At 38.6% G+C, this 20,858-nt stretch overlaps 2 protein-coding genes across 2 annotated transcripts in view; both read left to right on the top strand.

The window, feature by feature from the left end:
- Window positions 1-20,858, top strand: part of slc16a2 (solute carrier family 16 member 2) — a 399,269-nt gene that overhangs the window by 262,980 nt on the left and 115,431 nt on the right. The gene's annotated exons all lie outside the window — the stretch shown is intronic.
- Window positions 13,493-20,858, top strand: part of tsc22d3 (TSC22 domain family, member 3) — a 38,256-nt gene continuing 30,890 nt past the window's right edge. Inside the window, exon 1 of the mRNA XM_062425563.1 lies at window positions 13,493-14,325. Within this exon, the coding sequence (XP_062281547.1) occupies window positions 13,982-14,325 (344 nt within the window). The 5' untranslated portion in view covers window positions 13,493-13,981. The remainder of the gene's footprint in view (window positions 14,326-20,858) is intronic.

Below are 20,858 nucleotides of genomic sequence, written 5' to 3'. Positions count from 1 at the left end.
ATGATTTTAATGTACTATTCATATTGAAGTTAGATACTTTTACATTATTTTTTGTAAACAGAGATGTAAATATGTTTTATGGCTTTTACACACACACACACACACACACACACACACACACACACACACACACACACACACACACACACACACACACACACACACACAGTGAGTACAATAGCACATTACAATTAGCGTTGTTCTTCCAATACTGTTTGAAATGCAGAGACATTATGCAAAGCATTGTTTCTATTAAAAACAGCCTCAGGCCTCTCTCCCTCTTTCATGACCTGAGAATTCATTACAGCAAACAAAGCGCATCAGAAAAATCAGGAAATGAAATCATTTCACTGTGATGATTCTCCTTGAAAATGCAGTGTGACTGTGCAGGTGGGTGGACTTCATGCCCCCTGCTGTTGCCTTTGTGCTTGGTATAATCATGTATGTCCAAAATAAGGACCTGTCTGTGGAGTATCCGACAGGATTTAATTAATAGTGAGTGACAGGGTACAGTTGCTGGGGCGCTGTGTTCACCAGCAGTTTTTTTTTAATCCTGTCACAGAAGATACAGCTCTGCTAGTGTAGTGCCTTTTCTTTTAGTTGTGGGCTTGTGGGATTTACTATAAACAATGAGTTTCTTTTATTTTATAATTTTTATTATTATTATTTTTATTAATTTTTTATTATTTTATTTTTAAGTATGGAAATGTAAGAAAACACCTCATGTTAATAGCTGCAGTATCAGTATGCCAGAGAATGTGGCCAAGTAGAAAAAACCCTGGATTAGTACGTCTACTGTAAAGGACTTAGTCAGTTACATCACATACTCTGTGCCTTAATTACTTTTAAAAGTTGAGTTTTACCATCTTTACGACCTAAAAACTAAGCTGAGACTTGCTTTAGACTGTGCTGCGGACATGGATTGCTGGCATGTTCACCTTCAACTTGCCACTGAGGGCATACATCCTCTCTCGCTGGCCAAATAAATGCTGAGTGCTACAATTAGCCCCAGGAACAAACAAACATGCATTCATCAGCAGCGTCAATCAGTCACTAAACTGTCACAACACTGTGGCTTTCAGAGGCATGAGAAGTCATTTAAACCCCGTCCAGACTGTTGTTAATTCCATTTTTACCCTCGTGTCCCTCATCACTGAACAAATGAAATTGAAAAGTTGTAAATAAACAAGTCCATTGTTCTAATGATCTGCTGAGGGCTATGATGTAATTAACCAATAGGAGGCGGACTTTAAATAGCCTGGCAAGGCCAATCAATGCTGCTCCACAGATAGTGAGCAGCAGAGGCTTTCTCTTAAACAGAGGCCATTCAGGCTTTGGTCAATCAGAGAGAGTGCGCCTGCCATTTCCAGTTTGAATGCAGTTGAAACTAAAAGGCTGGGAGTGATGGATGGCCTTAAACTCTGGTGACCAAGGTTTAATTCACTAACTCATTATGGATGTTATCTTCTGTGAGTGAATTTGTTTCACAAAAACTTGAAACCTAAGCCTATTTAAGTTGTTTTTGTTACATACCCTTAACCAGAATTTTCGCTTTACATGTGGTTTGGACTGAGCTCTCTAACTGTGTGAGATTAAAAAAATTTAAAATTGTTCACATCTCTTATCACATGCTTCTACTTGTGGCTGTTTCATTTATTTGGCTTGGCCTCCATTAAAGATAATCAATGCTTTATTGATTGCTATTACCACTTTGCTCCATTTCGTGAGGAGTTCCTGCACATGATTACACTGGCAACTCAGGCACAGCTGGTTGATTATGTCCATATGTCAATATGACTGTGCTGTATGACAGTTTTCACATTAATCAACACCTCAGATCTTATTTTCATTCACGCCTCAATGTTTACGATCCTGGTTTGCATCTCCATGTTTTCATGGAAAATGCTTATGAATAAATCTTTATGATAGGAATTTCATGCCGTTTTAAGACACAGGGATGTTATTTATAGGGATAAAGTGAGAAGAGCACTTTAAGTGTGTGGGTCTGACTTTGAGAAGCTACTCGCACAGAAGTTCAGCATCAGTAACAAGATTGGTCTTTGGGAATTTCTTCCTACATATGCTTCAGTTTTTGGAAAAATTCTGAGCTCTATTTCCACTTACTTCACAGACATATCTGTTGAGAGTTGAGAGTGCAAGCGTCAGAAACACATATCCTTTTTCAGAGTCATTACGGTAGGCTACAGCGCAAATTCTCATTTAGTTGTAATGTTTCCCAAAAGATAGCAAGCTTGCCTTTTTTGAGAGGTTGTTGGAAGTGATATCTAAATGCTGTAGTTGAAAGTACATCAGCTGCTAAGCACAAATCTGTTAGAACTTTATATAAGCCGGAGACAAACGTGGGGAGATCAAACATAGAAATCAAAGCAGTAACACTTCAAACATCGACTGCAGGGACAAGTGAATCATAAATGAGAACACTTAAATACTTGTGTTATTTATTCAATCAGATCAGATTCTCTATTCTTTTTGTTTCTCAAAAATCATATTTTATTATTATTATCTATTCATGCCAAGGTCTGCATATGAAAAATAATTTTACATCTATAGATTCATGGAGATCATAGTGTATCTACAGCAATCAGTCAGTTACAACAGGAATTCTGCTTGCATTTGGTATAAATGATATATTTAGCCTGAATTCAAAGGTTTCTTCAGGCATCTGTCACTGAGAAAAGTATGAAAGCAAAGTCTAGATCTAGACCTTTTCAAAAAGTAGCATCAAAGACTGTGCAGTTATATCTATGACTTTAATCACATCAGATCTAATTAGGGGGCAGTCACAGATAAAGCTCAATAACATCTTCTCAGGCAATTCCTCTGAACTTCCATGAAACATGAAGTGACAAGAACACAGTTGTGGCTCTTTTTACTTTGCCAGTCTTACCACTGAGAGCAAATGAGAGATATGATGAGAAAAGCCTGGGAGGTGATAGAGACCAAGCACAAGCAAAGCTGAGGGCAAACAGGGGTAGGTACTGACACTGAGTCAATACAGGTTTCCTTACCCAGGAAGACAGATTGACACAGAGCGGAAGATAAAGAAAAAGAAAAAAGGAAAAGAATCAAAGCATAGAATTAAAGCTGTGTAGCGAGAGAGATGGAAGGAAAGAGTAGTGGTGTGCTTGAGACAGCCTTGACAGTCAGAGGGAAAATGAGTACAGACTTCAGCTTTCTGACAGTGGTAATTACTTCCCTGGCTTAACTCATGGCCTGAATCTCCTTCACAGCCAGCTAATGCTAACCACTTGGGTTTGGTGCTGTATGTTCCTGTGATGAGAGATTGACTGTAAAGAGTTTGTGCTTTAGTTTTCCACAATCCAAGCCTAACCAGTGGGGCACACTTCTTAAAGATGGCACAGCAGCAAATGTAATCCTCAGAGGGCGAGAGAAGTTTAGGATTAAGCGCCATATCTCACCAGCCAATGAGAGGATTTGAGCCTGTCTGGCCAATCACAGCCAGTGGCACAGGATCAAATTCACAAGGGAGAGAGCAGGAGTGAAGGGATGATGCACTAAGATAGGCATGACATAAAGGAGTGGCTCCTCACCACTCCTTAGGACACTGAATCCAAAGAACAAATTATGGTAATTTAGTAAACGATTTAGATGTTACTTAGGCCATCTCATAGTGAAATGGTACTGTTGTTGTGCTTTTGCTTTAATGAATAATGTTGTTGTAGACATTTACACAACAGCCTGTCCAACTGTAATCATGTCAGTTTTCAAAGCTGTTAATATGAATTCTGATCAAATATTTATATCATATTGAGAACATTTTGTGCTTGTTTGGATTTGTTTCCACAGCGTGTCAGCGCCTGTCAAATCAATGCTGAGCATGAATGCATAATGACTTTCATCTGTTAGGCTTATTTAGCCCTTGCAAGACAAATGCAAATTAATTTAATAAATTGCTTATTTTAGTATGCTATGAAAACCACATGGACATGTTTTTTGTTTGTGTGTGTGTTTTGTTTTTTTCTTTTTCCCTTTCTCATTAAGCAGTGTGTCTTCAGTATTTCCCTGTACCTACATTGCTCTCATTTGTTTTGCAGTGCACCAAAACAACCAAAAGCAGTAAGCATGCTGAGGTTAAGGCTGAGCATTGTTATGGCTCCAAATTACTTTTTGTAACTACAACAAGATGATGTCAAACTTGCAGGAATAGTTGTAATCAAGCTGCAGCACACCCATCCACTCATACACTAACACACATAGACACACAAAAGCATACTACACAGTGGCAATGGGGGCCCCTCTCACCAACATGAAATTGAACCATACTGTTTCATCTGTTTGCCTTCACTGCCCTCTAGTGTCAGTACATCAGAATTACTCAAACACAGCAAAAGTCCAGTAAATATAGATCATTATAAGGTTATTATAATTTTTGTTTGCTGCAATATTTTTCCTACTAAATGTTGTATAGAGACCCAGCAACAAAAGGTTTAAGTCTGTATTTTACATACTCATAGAAATCGTAACATATACACATCAGACAACAAGTATTTGGACAGTAACACATTTTTCACAAAGGAAGCTCTATACTTCAAAACATTCAACTTGATATAAAATATTGGATACAGTATTGAAGTGCCGAATTTAAACTTCAATTTGAGAAGATTTACATCAATTTCGAAAGAAACATAGTGCACAGATTAGAAGGGTCACGAGTAATTGGACACTTGACAACTTAATGTTTCCTAGGCCACTATATGTTGTTTCAACTTTGGTTGATGCACAGAAGAGCTCTGATGTGGCTCAGAGTTGATGGAGAGTTGACAGGTTGACATTTAGATTGAGGTGAAGTTGTCTGTCAATATGAAGAGTGAAGGGATGACCTTTCAAGTGAAAATGATGAAAGGGCAAAAAAGCAAGCATCTACTGTATAAGAGAGATATGTAAGCTTGCCAAAATCAACAGTTGGGTACTCTCTAAAAAAGCAGGTGCGCACAGAAAAAACTAGAAAATGGAAAACAACCTGGTAGACCAAGGAGCACTATTCTGGAAAATCATGTTATGAATATTTTGTATTATATTTTAACTGCTTTTATTCTTTATTGCTTTTGGACTTACTTATTATTTATTGTTCTTATTCTTTTTTTAAATGATTCTCTTCTATTTTTACTGTCCACTTTGCTGCTGCAATACTGCAAATTTCCCCATTGTAGGAGTAATAAAGGAATATCCTATCTTATCTTATCTTCTCTTCTCTTATCCTATGGTATCTCATTTCGATTGAGCTGCGTTCTACTTGCTGAAAACAAGACTACAGACAGGGAGACTCCATAACATACATGACCTGAAGATGGCTGCAGTGAGAGCATCACCAGGGAAGACACAACATGTCTGCTGATGTCTTTGGGTCCAAGACTTCAGGCATTGGCTGCAAAGGATTTTCTTTTATCTCCCACACAGCTCTTTCCATATTAAACCTACTCAAATTAAAGCTGAGAATTGGGAATTGGGAATTGGCAAAACATGCACATGACAAAAAAATTTCTACATCTGTAGCAGCCTGACCAATGTAATCTACATATTGAACTGAAATTGCCACAGTAATTATCAGGTATATTCTGCAATATTGTTTCAGTAACCTGCCAAAGCGGGTTAAAAAAAAAAAAAAAATTGTTTTATAATTGAACGTTGCATGAAGATTCTAAAATGTCTTAAAAAGTCTGCCTAAAGATGAGATCTGACATAAGACTTCTTTTTTGTTGATGTATGGGAGGTTTTGAAGATATGTTGGAGATCTTGTTTTGAATATATGTTTATTAAAAATTAGCAGTTATAAAAATGTTCTTAAAAAAAAAAGGTTGTCCCATTTCCCTCTTGTGTCTCCATAACTGTTTGAAAGGCAGTGACAGACAGCTATCACACAGTAGTACGTCTGCTACTGCCAAGAGCAGCATGACTTTATAACCCTCATTTGATACCTTTGACCAGTTACATGATGATTCAACAACTATGTTACTATGTTAACTAGACAAATGAAAAAGCAACAACAGGATATAAATAGTAGTACTGTAGTACTCCACTATTCATACATTTGAAATGTCCTGACTTGAACTCTAAACGTAGGAAATTTGTCCCAGTTTCTCAGTTATTTACAATTTATCAGCTGTTTGAGGGTAACTTTCTAGTGATAAACTGGGAACTTTTTTAGGAAATGTTTGAAGTCAGACATTGACATCGGTACATGTATGCATCAGTACATGTGGCACGGAACTGGTTCCATCAGACTGGAGTTATACAGTCTGTGCTGATCCGTGGTACTGAGGTAGGATGCATTTTGCTGAATGTGCTCTTCTGTCTAGCCAATGTGTTGTGAAGTGGGTGGGTGGGTGGTACTTTCCTCTAAGCCAACGTACCCATTGGGTCCAGGCTGACTCTCAAGACAGACCCCGTCTTTTTCAGCAGTCTGTCTATCCTGCTGACATCTGTGGCTTTTATGCTGCTACCTATAGCATACAGCAGCAAAAAAGAGAATACCTCCCGCCACTGACTAATAGAACAAAATCAGCATTGTCCTGTAAACACCGAAGTACCTGAGCTTCCTCAGGAAGTGGAGTCAGCTCTGGCCCTTCTCGTATATGGCCTTGGTGTTCACACTCCAGTCCAGCTTGCTGTCCAAGTGCACTCCTAGGTACCTGCCTGACTGCACCAATTTCACTTGGTAGACACTAGTGTAGAGAGTGAACAGGAAGAGAGCCAGGACAGTCTTTGAGGGGCCCCTGTATTACTGACCACAGTCTTGCAACACTGCAGTTTAGGACTTTCTTCCCCCCTACTCTGGTTAAAAATGGGGATTTTATCTTTGACATCTGAAAGACATGCCAAAAAAGTCTGGACTGTCCCATAATTTGCTATTTCTTTAAGTAGATGGTAGGGACATCAGAAAGATTAAATTAAAGCAAAGAGTACATGGAAATCCATCATATTTTGCCAAGGTTTTGCATAATCCTAGAGTATAGGTGTAGCTGTAGCTGTTGCTCTTTCAGTGCGTCTCCAGTTCATGAACGTTAAAATTCTGGTCACTTAAAAAAGTCTTGTTCACCATCTGGTTGTACCTACTACAAGACCCTCTAAGGCAGGGGTAACAAACTCATTTTAGTTAAAGGGCCTCATACAGCCGAATTTGATCTCAAGTGGGCCGAACCAGTAAAACCATTGCATAATAACCTATAATATATGATATATATTATAACTTTACTGTAATAAACCACATATTTCTGAAACAGATGAACACCCTATGAAGTCTCACAAAAATGGAGTGAAATTTCAACAAACTTATCCTTCACAAGTGCATCAATATTAGATGTCAAATCCTGAGCAGTTGCCAGTTTCAGATTGTCATTCAGGTGCTTGTGTGTGAACCTGGAACACAGTTTTGTTTTATTGATGCTCATCACAGAAAAAGCTTGTTCACAATAGATCCCTAGTCTCAGACATGCACAAAATTTTGCAGCCAGGGCTGTGAATTTGGGAAACCCTGGTAAGACATACTGATAAAATGTGTCGAAGCCCATCAAGGCAAATTTTTCTTTAAAGTCTGTGTAAAGTAAATTCATTGATTTACTTCTAAACATATTATACATGTTGGAAAAAGGTTACAGAAAACATGTGAAAAGGCTGATAACTATGCAGTACTGAATTGTGGAGATAGAGCCTTAAACTGTTTCTCAGAGCCTGATCTCTCAGAAATATGTGACGGGGGCACGACTTCTTAACACTGAATTTCGTGATGGGGACACGTAATGTGTCAAATTTACGTGTCCCCATCATGGAAACAATACCAATGTAAAATCAATGGGAATCCTTTCGTGGTGGACACACGGATTCCCCGGTTCAACAACTTCACGTAGTGGGCGGTAATTAATACTGTTTTCTAATTTATAAATCTTTTATTTAATCGTTATTCTTAATAGTCATTTAACTGAATTTATTATAGTGCATTAAATACGATTTTTTGTTGTCTAAAAAACAGGTTGTGTATGATTTAACTGTCATTTTGGTGTAATGAGGTAGTTATTATATTTATTACCGCTGGACTTTATCTTTGTGTTATTAAAAAGGTAACTACTGTCCTCCTTTAGCATTTTACCACATGAATAATAATATAATCAATAGTTTTATAGGCTGTTATTACAATGATCCGGGGAATCCGTGTGTCCACCACGAAAGAGGATTCCCATTGATTTTATATTGGTATTGTTTCCGTGATGGGGACACGTAAATTTGACACGTGTACACATGCGTGTACCCACCACGGAATTCAGTGTTAACAGGGGTTGTGCCCCTGTCACGTATTTCTGTGAGATCAGGTTGGTTTCTCACCTTCTCATTTTTCCTGATTTTCTGAGCCTGGAAAAAAGGGGTACCCTGTGACGTAGTGGCGTACCGCTTGACCTTGGCCCCTCCCTTACTATATAAGACCCCGAGTCCGCTCTCCTCAGTGGTTAACCTGCCTAGTCGCTAGTTATTGTTAATATCTAACACTACTACTACTACAGTCTACAGTTAGCCAGTTAGCTGAGTTAGTCGCTGAGTTAGCCGCCGAGCTAGCCGCATAAAGTTCTCAGATGTAGCGTCCATGTTTCGGGTAGAGGTGGTGACTTTGATTGACAGGTGACAATTGGTAGGGGGCTGGGTTTTAGCGAACTCGGCGGGAACGCCCACAGCGTTTGGGAGCAGAGACAGAAGCTGATTTTTAACACAACTTTGAAGCCTAATTTCATATATTTGGCAATTTTTTTAATCATTCAAATTTGGCAGGGTGGTTAACAACACACTTTTCTGTGGTATGTCAAACTCAGAACACATATTTATTCTTACTTTACACAGACTTTAAAATCTGAATATCATTGCAAGTCAGTTATCTCAAGATGGATGTTCTTGACTGTGAATGGCAAGTGAACATTTTATTGAGACATTGGAATTACTTTTCTATAATTTTCATACCTTGCAAAGTTATCCAGTGGGCTGCATTGGACCCCTTCGCGGGCCAGTTGCTGCCAGCGGGCCATATGTTTGTCGGATGTTCAGATTGTTCCCATAAGTACAATTTGTTTTAATTATTTTAATACTATTTTCCACAAATGAAAATTAGCATCAACTTACCCAAACTGTAAATGCACCATGCTGACCGAGCTAGCATTTAGCAGCTATCATCAGGGTCAGTTCCACTCTCTCATCCAAATATGGTCACTTCTGGCTCCAAAATTTCAAGATGGCGACAAAATGCAAACTCAAGACTTCAAAATAGGAGTTCACAAACCAATGGGTGACATCACGGTGGCTACATCCATTATTTTTTACATTCTACAGTCAGAACCAACCCACACAGACCCATATAGTTTTTTTCCACACTCAAGTAAAACCCTGTCTGTTTCCTGTAACTATAAGGAAGAGGAAGCGAGGCCCAAAAACTTGGCAGCAGTGCAGGAGGACTATGACATAACAAATAGCCACACTAACAGTAAATGATGGAATAGGTAATATATAATATCATTCACCTCGATGAGTGCTCTAAAAACAAAATACTGTTGCTATTTGTACTAAGAAAATGCTTTTTTTTGTCTGTGGAGTCCAGCTGTAAACCATAAGTGACTTAAAAAAGACTTAATATGTGTTAATACAGTATGTCTAAAAGACCACAATATGTGTAGAAAATATAAGTTTCGAAAAATGGTGCCTAGCGCAAATGACTAATTCATAGCAAAATAATGGATTTATTTTGGTGTTAAGAAATTCATAAAAATTCCCCAAATCCCTCTGGTGTTTTTTTTTCATATTTCCATTTTAGCTCTCATTCTGTTTTAGTTAAGCTTCAGAAAGAATACATTAGAGACTGCACAATTTACTAATCATGTCACTGGAAAAAAGCAATTCGGATTACAGTGACAAGCCATCTGTGAGAAACAATGTTGCAGCCGTTCCTTCTTTCTGTTTTTGTGGAGGTAATTACTATTACAAAGTCAGCAACACATGCCTCTTATCACTTGTCTGCCTGCAAATTGCACACAAGAACAAAATGTGGTCATATGCCACGTGGTCTGACTGAATTTATCAGTGTTATTTGGACAGATTTGAGGAATGTGCCACTGATAACACAGAGCTTCTACTATCCTAGTTTCACTGACCTAGTTTAGACAGCTGTGGGAGTGTGCCTGTGAAAGGCAATTCTCATCAAATTAATAATTTATATATACCATCCACATGATTTAAGTCAGTGCAGTGTATGTTTGTGGAGGCAAAATGTTCTCCTAAAACATGCTATTTGACAACCAAGACTCTTATTTATGGTGTACCACAACTCCCACTAGATTTGAATCTGAATGTCACAAGTCTGCTCAGCTCAATTTCTACAGTACACATTTGACAACTGAAACAGAAATCCAATCTGAGTCACACAAGGCAGAAAATACTGCTACACTGCTTTCTACTCTGCTTTTCTTTGTTGAAGTTTTCCATCAGATGTCAAAAGCAAAACACCTGTTGTGATGTCACTGATAGGGTACAGCCAGTTTCGTTCAGTGTGGATTTACCCCTTTCAAATGTATTCATTTATTTATTTTTTCACATATTGGGTCCCATTTTTGTAATTTAGCCCATCGTTCTAATGAGTAATGATCATTTATTTTTTACATTCAGTTGGGATGAAGCAATTGTATTACAACAATGAATTACATTTAGGCAAACGACACCAAGCTCGGATGGTGAATCATGTATTTTGAGGAAAAATGCCAAAATGGATTATACCTGATTATACAAAATGAGGGCAAACATTAAATTATGTCCTGAGTACACATGTATAAAATTGAATAGGTATGACCCAGATTATTCTAGCTGATATTTAACGGGCACTTTTGGTTTCAGTGCCAAATGAATGATGCAGATAGTGTTTTAACTGAGAATTACTTTACAGATTGTGTGATAAACTGACTCATTTTGTGCTCTGTGCTGCACACTCCATTGGACTCTGTTCCAGATGCACTAACCTCAGATCTCACCAGCTGCTGGGACTATTCTGCCACCAGCAGTCAGTTTCAGTCAAGTGTTGTGTTGCTACTAGCAACCATTGCTATCACATGTCACAGTCTTTTATCAGATCTATGTTCAAGCAAATACTGACAAGCATCTTTTATCTAATGTTACTCCCCAAACCTCCTCTGTGTAGAATTGTCTGTAGGTACTCTTGTTATTTTTGATTTGTGATGTAAGATGTAGTTTGTTTGTCAGTTATCAGTTTACTGCTAATCAAGTTAGCCATTATACTATCTGTCTAAAGCTAACGTGTGTCTAAATCCAACTTTCTAGCTATGTTAAGTAACTGTTAGTTTAGTTTTTGGTTTGATTGTTTTGTATTTCACTCTTTTTACCTTTACCCATTAATTACTGTTTTAAACTTCATATGGCTATTTAATGTTGATCTTTCTTTGGCAATACTTCTTTCTTTCTGAGGCACAACAGGTAATTTGACATTTAACCAGGTCCATAATTTGTAACTTTAGTTTAATTGTTTCTGCACTAATTCACTGTTACAATGATTTTCATTCTTGTTATCTATTTTTTTTTTTTTTTTTACTGGTAATCATGAACATCTCATCCAATTCTGTTCTCAATTTCACAGCTCTTTCCAGTAGACTTCATTGGACATGTTTTTGGACTGACGCATAGTTGTACATCAGGAATAATATACAGCTTGTATATTGGTTGATAGCTCATTTACTTATACTCTCACTGTTTGCATCTTCTCTGTCTGCAAAGACCATTTTCTTCTTCATTTCCTCCAGAAAACCACACATATAGTAAACCTGCATGAGCTCAGTTCATCCACCATTATACAGTAGGTTTATATGACTTAGTAGGACTACTATTCAGTGTATACATCCAAGTAATATATTGGACCAATGTCAGTTCAGTAATAATTGTTTTAAGTTCAAAATTGTGGCTTTTCATGAAGAAGAGCCATTATGTTTAAGTAGAAAGCACATTATATTACTCACAAATGCTTTAACCTCTACAGCAATGACTATGCTATGGGTTATCCACTAGAGGGCACCATCCACCTTAATCTGTCCTCAAACCCATCTTTTCAAAAACCAAAGTGTAGCAGCCCTGCTGCCCGAGGACATCATTACACACTCAATAAAGCAATAGTCAGTCATTTTCTCTGCTTAATTGATCCCACTGCTACCCAACAATGCGTGGTGTTACATTTTTTACTGCAGCAGAAACAGCAGCATGCCTCAGAGAAAGACATACTATTCACAGTTATATTGTTGTTGTGTTCTTGCATGACCGGCCATCTGTAGACAGCATGCAGTACACTTGTTGGTCAGAGGCCGAGGTCAGAGGCTCTGCAGTGAATTCCTCCTAGAGCTGTGTATATGGCTGTAATGACATTGTCCTGGCATTTACCAGAGCTTGTGAAATACTCGTCTGGAGGAGGAGAGCGTGGCACTCTCTTGCTCAATTGAAAACTGTTTGAGAACAGAGCTGACAAAATCGTAAACAAACACAGGGTTGGCCTGATAAGATAATGTTTATAAGGAGAACTCTCTCTCTCTCTCTCTCTCTCTCTCTCTCTCTCTCTCTCTCTCTCTCTCTCTCTCTCTCTCTCTCTCTCTCTCTCTCTCTCTCTCCCTCTTTCTCTTTGTCTGTCTCGCACTCATAAACACACACATACTCACACCTGCAGAGTGACACAAATGACATCAATGTGCATTGTCTTACATGAGATTCATAATGATATTAATGTCACTTGGTAAAATAAATGGGGAGAACATACAAACTACACACAGAAAGGCCCCAGCTGGCTGGTTTGGAATAAAACTCGCAACTTTCTTGCTGTGAGGCCAATGCACTACCATACATGATTTATTTACAGCTAAAATGATTATGAGTATTTGCTGTGACTGTTTAGGCTTATTCACAATCCTGAACAAATGAACAAAGAAATCTTGAACCATGTTACCATTGAGGATTTAAAAACTCATTCAATTGAGAAAGGCAAAAAATGATAAAACACACTTAAGCTTAACAAAATACAAACTTTTCTTTTAATGTCAAAAGCATGTAAAAAATACGGCTCAGGCAACTTACATCTACTGCAAACCTTTATTAGTTTTTTTTGTTCCTTTCATAACTCAGCAAGACAGACATGTTGACAGTCATGGCTTTGTGTGTGTTCCTGCAGCCTCCCTCACTCAGCCACTCCTTGTACTGTCAGCATCGTAGGGTGGAGCTGGCAGAACGGCACGTTTTAAGCATGCTCTGAATCTTCACTCCCTCTCTATTTCCCTTACACTAATGCGCTCACGACTAGGCTGAGAAATAAAAGAGGAGGGCCTGTAACCAGCGACGGTCTTTACCAATCACAGGGGTTTCCCCACCCTCTCTGTCTCCCTCCCTCCCTCTTTGCTCCCTCCCTCTGTCTCTAGGCACGCCAGCCAAAGAAAAAAAAGTGCAGGGGAAAAAAGTGATAAGCAGCAAGTAGCTTCTGGGTTTTGCTTTCAAGCGCACTCCTGCTGAATCGGTGTGAGTGAGTGTGTATATGTGTGTGTGTGTGTGTGTGTGGGGGGCGTTCACTCTTTCTCCTGCCACAGTAGCAACACACTGCAGCAGCGTCGGCCCCGAACAAAAGGCTAAACGCAGCAGAACCACAGGAGGGGGAAACTCAGGGATAGAAGCAGGCAGAGTGGCCCAGCGTGACTGCACTTCTCAGGGAGCAACTGAACCTGCCATTTAGCCCTGCTGGCCTCGGACTGGAGACAGGGCGGTACAATAGACCTACCCAGGGTCTGTCTGTCTCCCTGCCAGAGCTGAGGAACACACCCTGATACTGACAGTTTTGTCTTTCACTTTGTTTTCAATTCATTCATCTCAGTCTGACACTGCTACACCTGCCCCACTTCACCTGGGCATCTGTTTCTTCTTCATCCACCTGTCCTCCGAGATGTCAGACGATGATTGCCGCTCGCCCATCGGCCTGGACTGTTGCAGTTGCTGCCTGGACCTGGCCAATGGATGTGATGACTCCATGCCTGGCAGTCCGGCTAGGGGCCTCGGTACAGGAGGCCTGCCAGCAAGCCCTACCAGCCCCAGTGTCAGTCACTTCCGCCAGCTCCGCAACCAGCTGATGTACCAGAACCTGAACACGGACAAGCTGAACAACATCATGAGGCAGGACTCCCTGGAGTCGGTGGTGAGGGACCCCTGCTTCCTGCTCAATGAGGGCATCTGCAACAGCAACAGCAACATTGACCAGACCATGCTATCTATTCTGCTCTTCTTTCACAGGTATGTCTCTTGTTTACTTATCTGACAGTTACATGTTTATCTAATAAGGTAATCACTGCTGATGGCTCGTTCATTAGGATATCAATAGAGGGTTTATATTTGAACTTGATGTAAAAGTCCCCATTTTCACTGTTGGATCTGTACATATGAAATTAGAATATTAGTGCTGGTTAGGGAGCATATTCAGTTTAGATCAGCCAGATGGTTAAAGAAGACTAATCAGTTTCCTTGCATCAGCACTTCCTCTAAAAAGGCTGACATAAGTGTTTACAGTCATGGATTAAGTATAGACCTGGAGTAGGGAGTTCATTTTGATTACGTTCCAGAAATGAGTTTCAGCTAAGAGTTCAACAAGAGAGTTTAGAGACATTAAGTACTTGGAATAAAGGGCCAAAGCACAAAGCAAGGTGCGAATATTTATGCAACTCATCATGTCTATTTATATCTACATCATGCATGCTTATCATTCTGCATATTTGATATGTTGCGTAATATGACAATGACGCCCTGACTTCTATTACCTGTTAGAGTTCATGAATTGTTGATGATTTGAAGTGCACTGTTTTAACTCTGTAATGTCTTTTCTTCGATTTAGACTTCTCAGTTTAAGGACAATTATAATTGTTTTTAAGACATGTTTAAACTTGGAGAAACACATGCTTCCAATGGCTGTTCCTAGATTTACACTTAAAGTAGGACTGGAAATAACCAAAAAGTAGGGGGATAAAATAAAAAAGGTGAACAAAATCGAACCCAAAAAGAATGCCTTACAGAAACAAAAGACAAGTCTGTCACATTGATTCAATTAAAATGATTTTTTTTATTGTTAGAGGTCAATTAAAACTGGTCGGATGCCTTCTCTGTTGCTGCCAAATAGTGTTTATAAAACAGTGTTTGGCAGCTCACCTTGCAGTGTTTGTGAGAAAGAGAATGTCCTGCTACTAAGGTGCTGCCAGTTTGACAGTTTGTTTGGTAGCTACTGTCAAACTGACTTTAGTCTAAAATTAACAGTTACCATCTCTCCAACCCGGCTACAGTTCTAACCAACTCCTGAACTTGAGCCAGCAGTGACAGTGCTCACTTGGAGAAGTTGTATGTTTATTGAAAGAGTAAAATGAAGCATATCAACTGAGAAATGGCAGTAAGCACTAAAAAACACAAACCTGTTGTTGCCATTTGTGCCAGTAAAATAGAGATATGTGTTAGGGGATCATGACATATATGTCAGACTTATGTCAAATGATAACATTAATCTGATAGGTAGTAAAACAGGGAGTTTCTTTTTTAGTTTATGGCTGTTTACGACATTGTTGTGCACAACAATGTTGATATAATCTTGACCTTTGCCTTCTCACTTAGCAGTTTGTTGTTTGTTTGTTTGTTTAGTGACTGCACTGCAGACTGGTTTTTATATCCTACTTCTCTTAATGCTTTTTGTTTCTCAATCCCAATTCTGGAATACATCTGTTACTAAGTTTGTGTTTTATTGATATTTCACAGTAAAGAGAAAGAAAACAATCCCAGCGAACTGTATGTGTGAAAGATGTTTGTTGTGGTTTAACAATCAAATCTTAGAGGAAATACTTTGAGACAAATATGTTGAATGAAATATAAATAAACGCTTTGTTTTTTTGATTAAAGTTTTCATGCAAAAACACACCTACTGCTTTTCAACATAAGCTTTCCTCTGGGACAGAAACCCTAGAAAGATTTTGAGTGGCTTTAATCCACTTATCTGTGGTAAAAAATAATTAAATATCTGCACTAATGTCTAATCTGATAAAGACTTTCTGGGATAGAGATGGCAGTGGTGCTAATCATTGATTCAGTTGTTTGCAGATGTTATCATATCAGTAATGTTCTCCAGCTAAGGAGCATTATCAGTCTTTTATCAAATTTCTCCAGAAGCCGAGCTGCCAAAGAACATTCAAATAAGTTAAATTTTAACTTTGCTATATGCTCTGGCTGTTAAAGGCTGTTCTTATCTCTTGTGGAATTATTAGATACAACTTGAGTACAGAGAGTACGATAGATACAAAACCATTTACAACTGCAACTGATGGCAGCAGTGATTAGACTCTAAGTAGTTTTAACTTTGTTTTGTAGATTCCTGCAGTAAAATTGTATCACTGTTGGAATCACTGTATCATTTTCTGTTGGAAAAAAGCTTGTTTTTAATAGCTGAAACTGTATAGCAGCGCAAACTTCTGCCTGAATAAATCATCACGTACTGTTTAGGTTATTTTGAGAGTTTCCACATTCACTCTATTTCTCCATCTGTTTTAATGCTTGTTCATTTGACACCTTTTTAGGTGATATTTTTGCTGTGGAGCATCATTATTCAATAAAAGAACAGTGTGTTCTTGATTTATTTATGAAAGTGATAGGGTGTGCTATTATGAAACTGTGGGATGAAGAACTACGGGTGAAGAAACTTTGGGTTGAGGACTGCAGCTCCAGATCCCTTTTGGCAGTGAATGCGAATGAAATCAGAGAACAGATAATGTTTCTCAAATATTCAGGACGATACTTTTACCATGTCCTTAGACCAGAAGTTATACTTGAATATGTTTAGATGAATTATTATTCACTGCACTCAGTGTTTACTTCTTCTTTGAATAATGCTTGCTGGCAGTGTTTTGTTAAGTGTTACACAAGCGACTTCGGACTTGCTCATAATGCCAAAACTCCAGTGCCACAGCATCAAGCATCTCCTCAATAGTTATACTTTCATGGTTGTGCATTTTGTAAGAATATAAAAATAAATTTAACATTAATTCTGTCATCACAAATGTGAAAATCAATGAGAAAATCGCATGTATAGTGTAGATGATTAAATTACACACAAGACTGTAATCTCGCAGAAAGAGAAAAACATGATGCTATAAGTGATAAGCAATATTCTTGACATTTCTGGCTCAGAGGCAATGTGTTGACCCATGCCACTGGCCAATGTGACCGTGCATCTGTCTGTGCCAGCTCAACTGTTTGCCTGACAAACAGAGTCTTTTGCCAGAACACTTTGTTCCTGAACCTTCTCTCCTCAAGATAGAATCACTGACATGGATCATGCGGCTGTCATGGTTACTGCAGACTTTTTCACAGGATTAAAACATTGATTTTAAATGCGTACCCTTGTGGTTTTTCATGCACACACGAGCAGAAACACAAATGCACTCATTCATTCAAACATGTACTCACAGTTTAATCCAGTCAGTTGAAACAAGAAAGCTGCCTTGCTGAGCTGAGGTTTGCAGAAGTTCATACATTTTTCAAGTGTTCGCTTCGGGAGGGCCCGGCTGCTGATGAAAAGCCTGGCTGAGCTTTATATTTTGACTTCACCCTGTGTGGTCAATCTGCAGAGCAGCAATCATTCTCATTTGCCACTTTAACAGAATAAAATGTTCAGCATAGCCAGAGGAGGCATACCAGGGATCTTTTAGACTTGAATATCAGGCAGTGGCAGTAGCCACCAAACTTGTTATCTAAATGATTCAAGGATCATGGAAATGTGCTGAGAGGAGAAGTTGAACTCATAAGTCCTGCTTGGTGTTCGAGGCAGAGAGCCCTGAGGAGGCCAAGATCTGTGGTCTCCACAGGATACAACTAAAGAAAATGTGTTGATTTACTTTGAGGGTTAAAGAGATGCACTTGGCTGGAATGAGAGCAGTGCTTTTGCACACCTTCATCAGTCTGTCAGTATTTAGCACCCACTAAACACCATCACATGCCAGAGTAAAGAGGGGTGAAGAGCTTGCAGCGATGACACAAGTGTTTATCACAGACTTAAGGTCTATGACAAGGCAGTCAACTCTGCAAGCTGTCAAAACACGAAAGTAAAATAACTTCAAAATGAGTGGTGGCACAAAGGATATCACAAAGTGTCAAGACTTCATAAAAAAGGCATTGATGTGACTGAACATGAATGACAAAGAGTTTTTACCCTCCAGCCTACAATACAGAGCTCTGTTATTGATTTACAGGCAACAGTTAAATCTTTGGAGAAAGAATTTTTTGTAAAGCAAAGAAAATGTATACGGACTTTCATGTTCCTGCCTTTAGCCCATTACTGCAAGAGAGAAAAAAAAAAGCACCCAAAATGACAATGACAAGAAGTTACACGACCAGACAAGAAGTTGCATGATGTGTGTATTGTTGTATGCAACTTTCATTTCTTGGTTCAGTTCTGTTGGTTAAAAAAGGTCTCTCTCTGGTTAAGAGAGACACAACAGGGATTTATTCTCATCAGTCAGAAATGCCTGTCTACTTTTTCTGAAAGTCAAGGTTGAATACGAGGTTCACCTTGTGCAAAAAATCCAAACTTGTGTTTTGTGCAATAAGTGGCACAAGAAGTGCCTGAATAAGATACAGTATATAACCTTGGACTAAGTTTGATTTTCTGCTGTGATATTGCTGTATGTATCCATCTCACACTTGTAACTGCATTGTTTCCATGGTAGCATATGCCTCATTATGCCTCACTTTGGCCTGAGATGACCACTGGCCCTTGGCTGTGCTCCACTTGACTACTGAACATGACCTAGCCCTCCCACAAGAGACAGGATCCAGCTGTGTCAGCTTTAAAACTCCACTCTGTGATCCAAATATAAACCACAAAATAGCTTCACCACAAGAGGTCCAAGCTTTTTGAAAGTGAATACCTTTATTTAGTTAGAGAGAGGGTGTCTTTTCCATGTGTAATCCAGCGCAGAATCCATATATTCAACTATAGCTAACAGTACCATAAGCTAAATAAGTTTTTGTAACAAGAGGAAAATATTTTTTCTGCATTATTGTGGAATAAATCACAGTTTTATATTTTAGCTTTAAAACAGGACAGTAGATCTTATATACATGATTAATACATGATTAATAATGCTCCAAAATTACAATATCATCTTCATTTAGGATAGGTGGCCTGTTGAGTAAATTTACATATAGGGTTACACCTGGAAAGTTATTAGTCAAAGTAGACCTGAACACAGGGACAGTTCTGGATGCATGTCTTTGAGAGCATCATTTGCATGACAGATTACAAAAGCGAAACACACTTTTGGTGAACTTGTTAAGGGATCATAAGCAGCACTTGGTGTTTTATTACAGTAAGTGAATTTACAGTAGTGGATACATGTTCTTCCACCTGGTCAAAACAGATGAAACAAATGGGAGTAAGAAGGCAAAAACAACTTGTACTACAGTGTGTCCAGGCTTGTTGTGTAGATAACATTGTTGTGGTGTAGAAGCACACAAATCAGTCAGGAATGTAAAGATGTAAGGATAAGATAAAAAAAATACAGTTTCCTCTGTTTTTCCTGCTGGTGTAAAATTGCCTGTCAGACAAATTCAGCATAATGAAATAAATCTTCAGCATAAAGCAAACTCAGAATAAACATACAGCAAAACTACACCACCACTTTCTATGAATTGTTATATACAAGCAGTAATTACGGTGGCCGACAAGGGCCAAACGCACTGCAACGGCCAAACGCGTCTCCGTTAAGGAAAACAGCTTCAAGTACAGAAACGATTCAAATGTACAAACTCAAACACAAGTCTAAACGAGGTGCAAAAAGAGAAACGTGTTGCAAATGAAAAAACGCGCTGCAAAAAACAAAGACAAATGCAGCATCATCAAACGCGCTGCAAATAGAGAAACGATGCACAGCACTATCAAACCAAGAAACCTTCTTCAAAAGCAAAACGCTTCATAGCCGGTCACTGCTCCAAACCTGCAGGGGGCGCTCGGGATGCAGAGAGACAGAACAGCTGACTGAACAGCTGACTGAACGGTGTTTCAGCGGGAACGGTAATGGGATTTTTATTTGATTATATTTATATGTTATGTTTATATCACTGTACAACGCACATTACGTGACGTTTTTTTTATTGTGGTTTACATCAGAATCTACAAGGCTGCACATTTGCATGTAGATTAGCCTGCTTAATAAAATGATTAGAGATTGATATAAGCACCCGCTTTAATAGTACATTAAAAAAGCCCTCTTATCACAGTCTTCCATACCTAAACCATGTCCTTTCCATCTTGTCCACAGTAAGGGCAAAACATAGTAGCCTGGAAAAAAAGATGATAGATCAGTATAATCTAGAAAACTAAAAATGAAAAACGTTATAAGCAACATTACTGAGATGAGTATTAATACTCTTCACTACCTCTTGATATACACACACAGTGGAGATCATTCATGACTGCTTGCAAGTTAACTGCTGTCATTAATAAGTATAACACGTAATGTGTAGTGCTGTATGTTATGGAAGACTGTGATAAGAGGGCTTTTTATTATAACGGGTGCTTATATCAATCTCTAATCATTTTATTAAGCAGGCTAATCTACATGCAAATGTGCAGCCTTGTAGAGTCTGATGTAAACTACAATAAAAAAAAACGTCACGTAATGTGCGTTGTACAGTGATATAAACATAACATACAAATATAATCAAATAAAAATCAAATTACGTCTAGCTGAAACACCATTCAGTCAGCTGTTCAGTCAGCTGTTCTGTCTCTCTGCATC

This window comes from Scomber scombrus, chromosome 9 (assembly GCF_963691925.1).
Source record: "Scomber scombrus chromosome 9, fScoSco1.1, whole genome shotgun sequence".
Classification (NCBI taxonomy): domain Eukaryota; kingdom Metazoa; phylum Chordata; class Actinopteri; order Scombriformes; family Scombridae; genus Scomber; species Scomber scombrus.
Note: the sequence above shows the minus strand (reverse complement) of the source record. Positions and strands in the feature narration are given on the sequence as shown.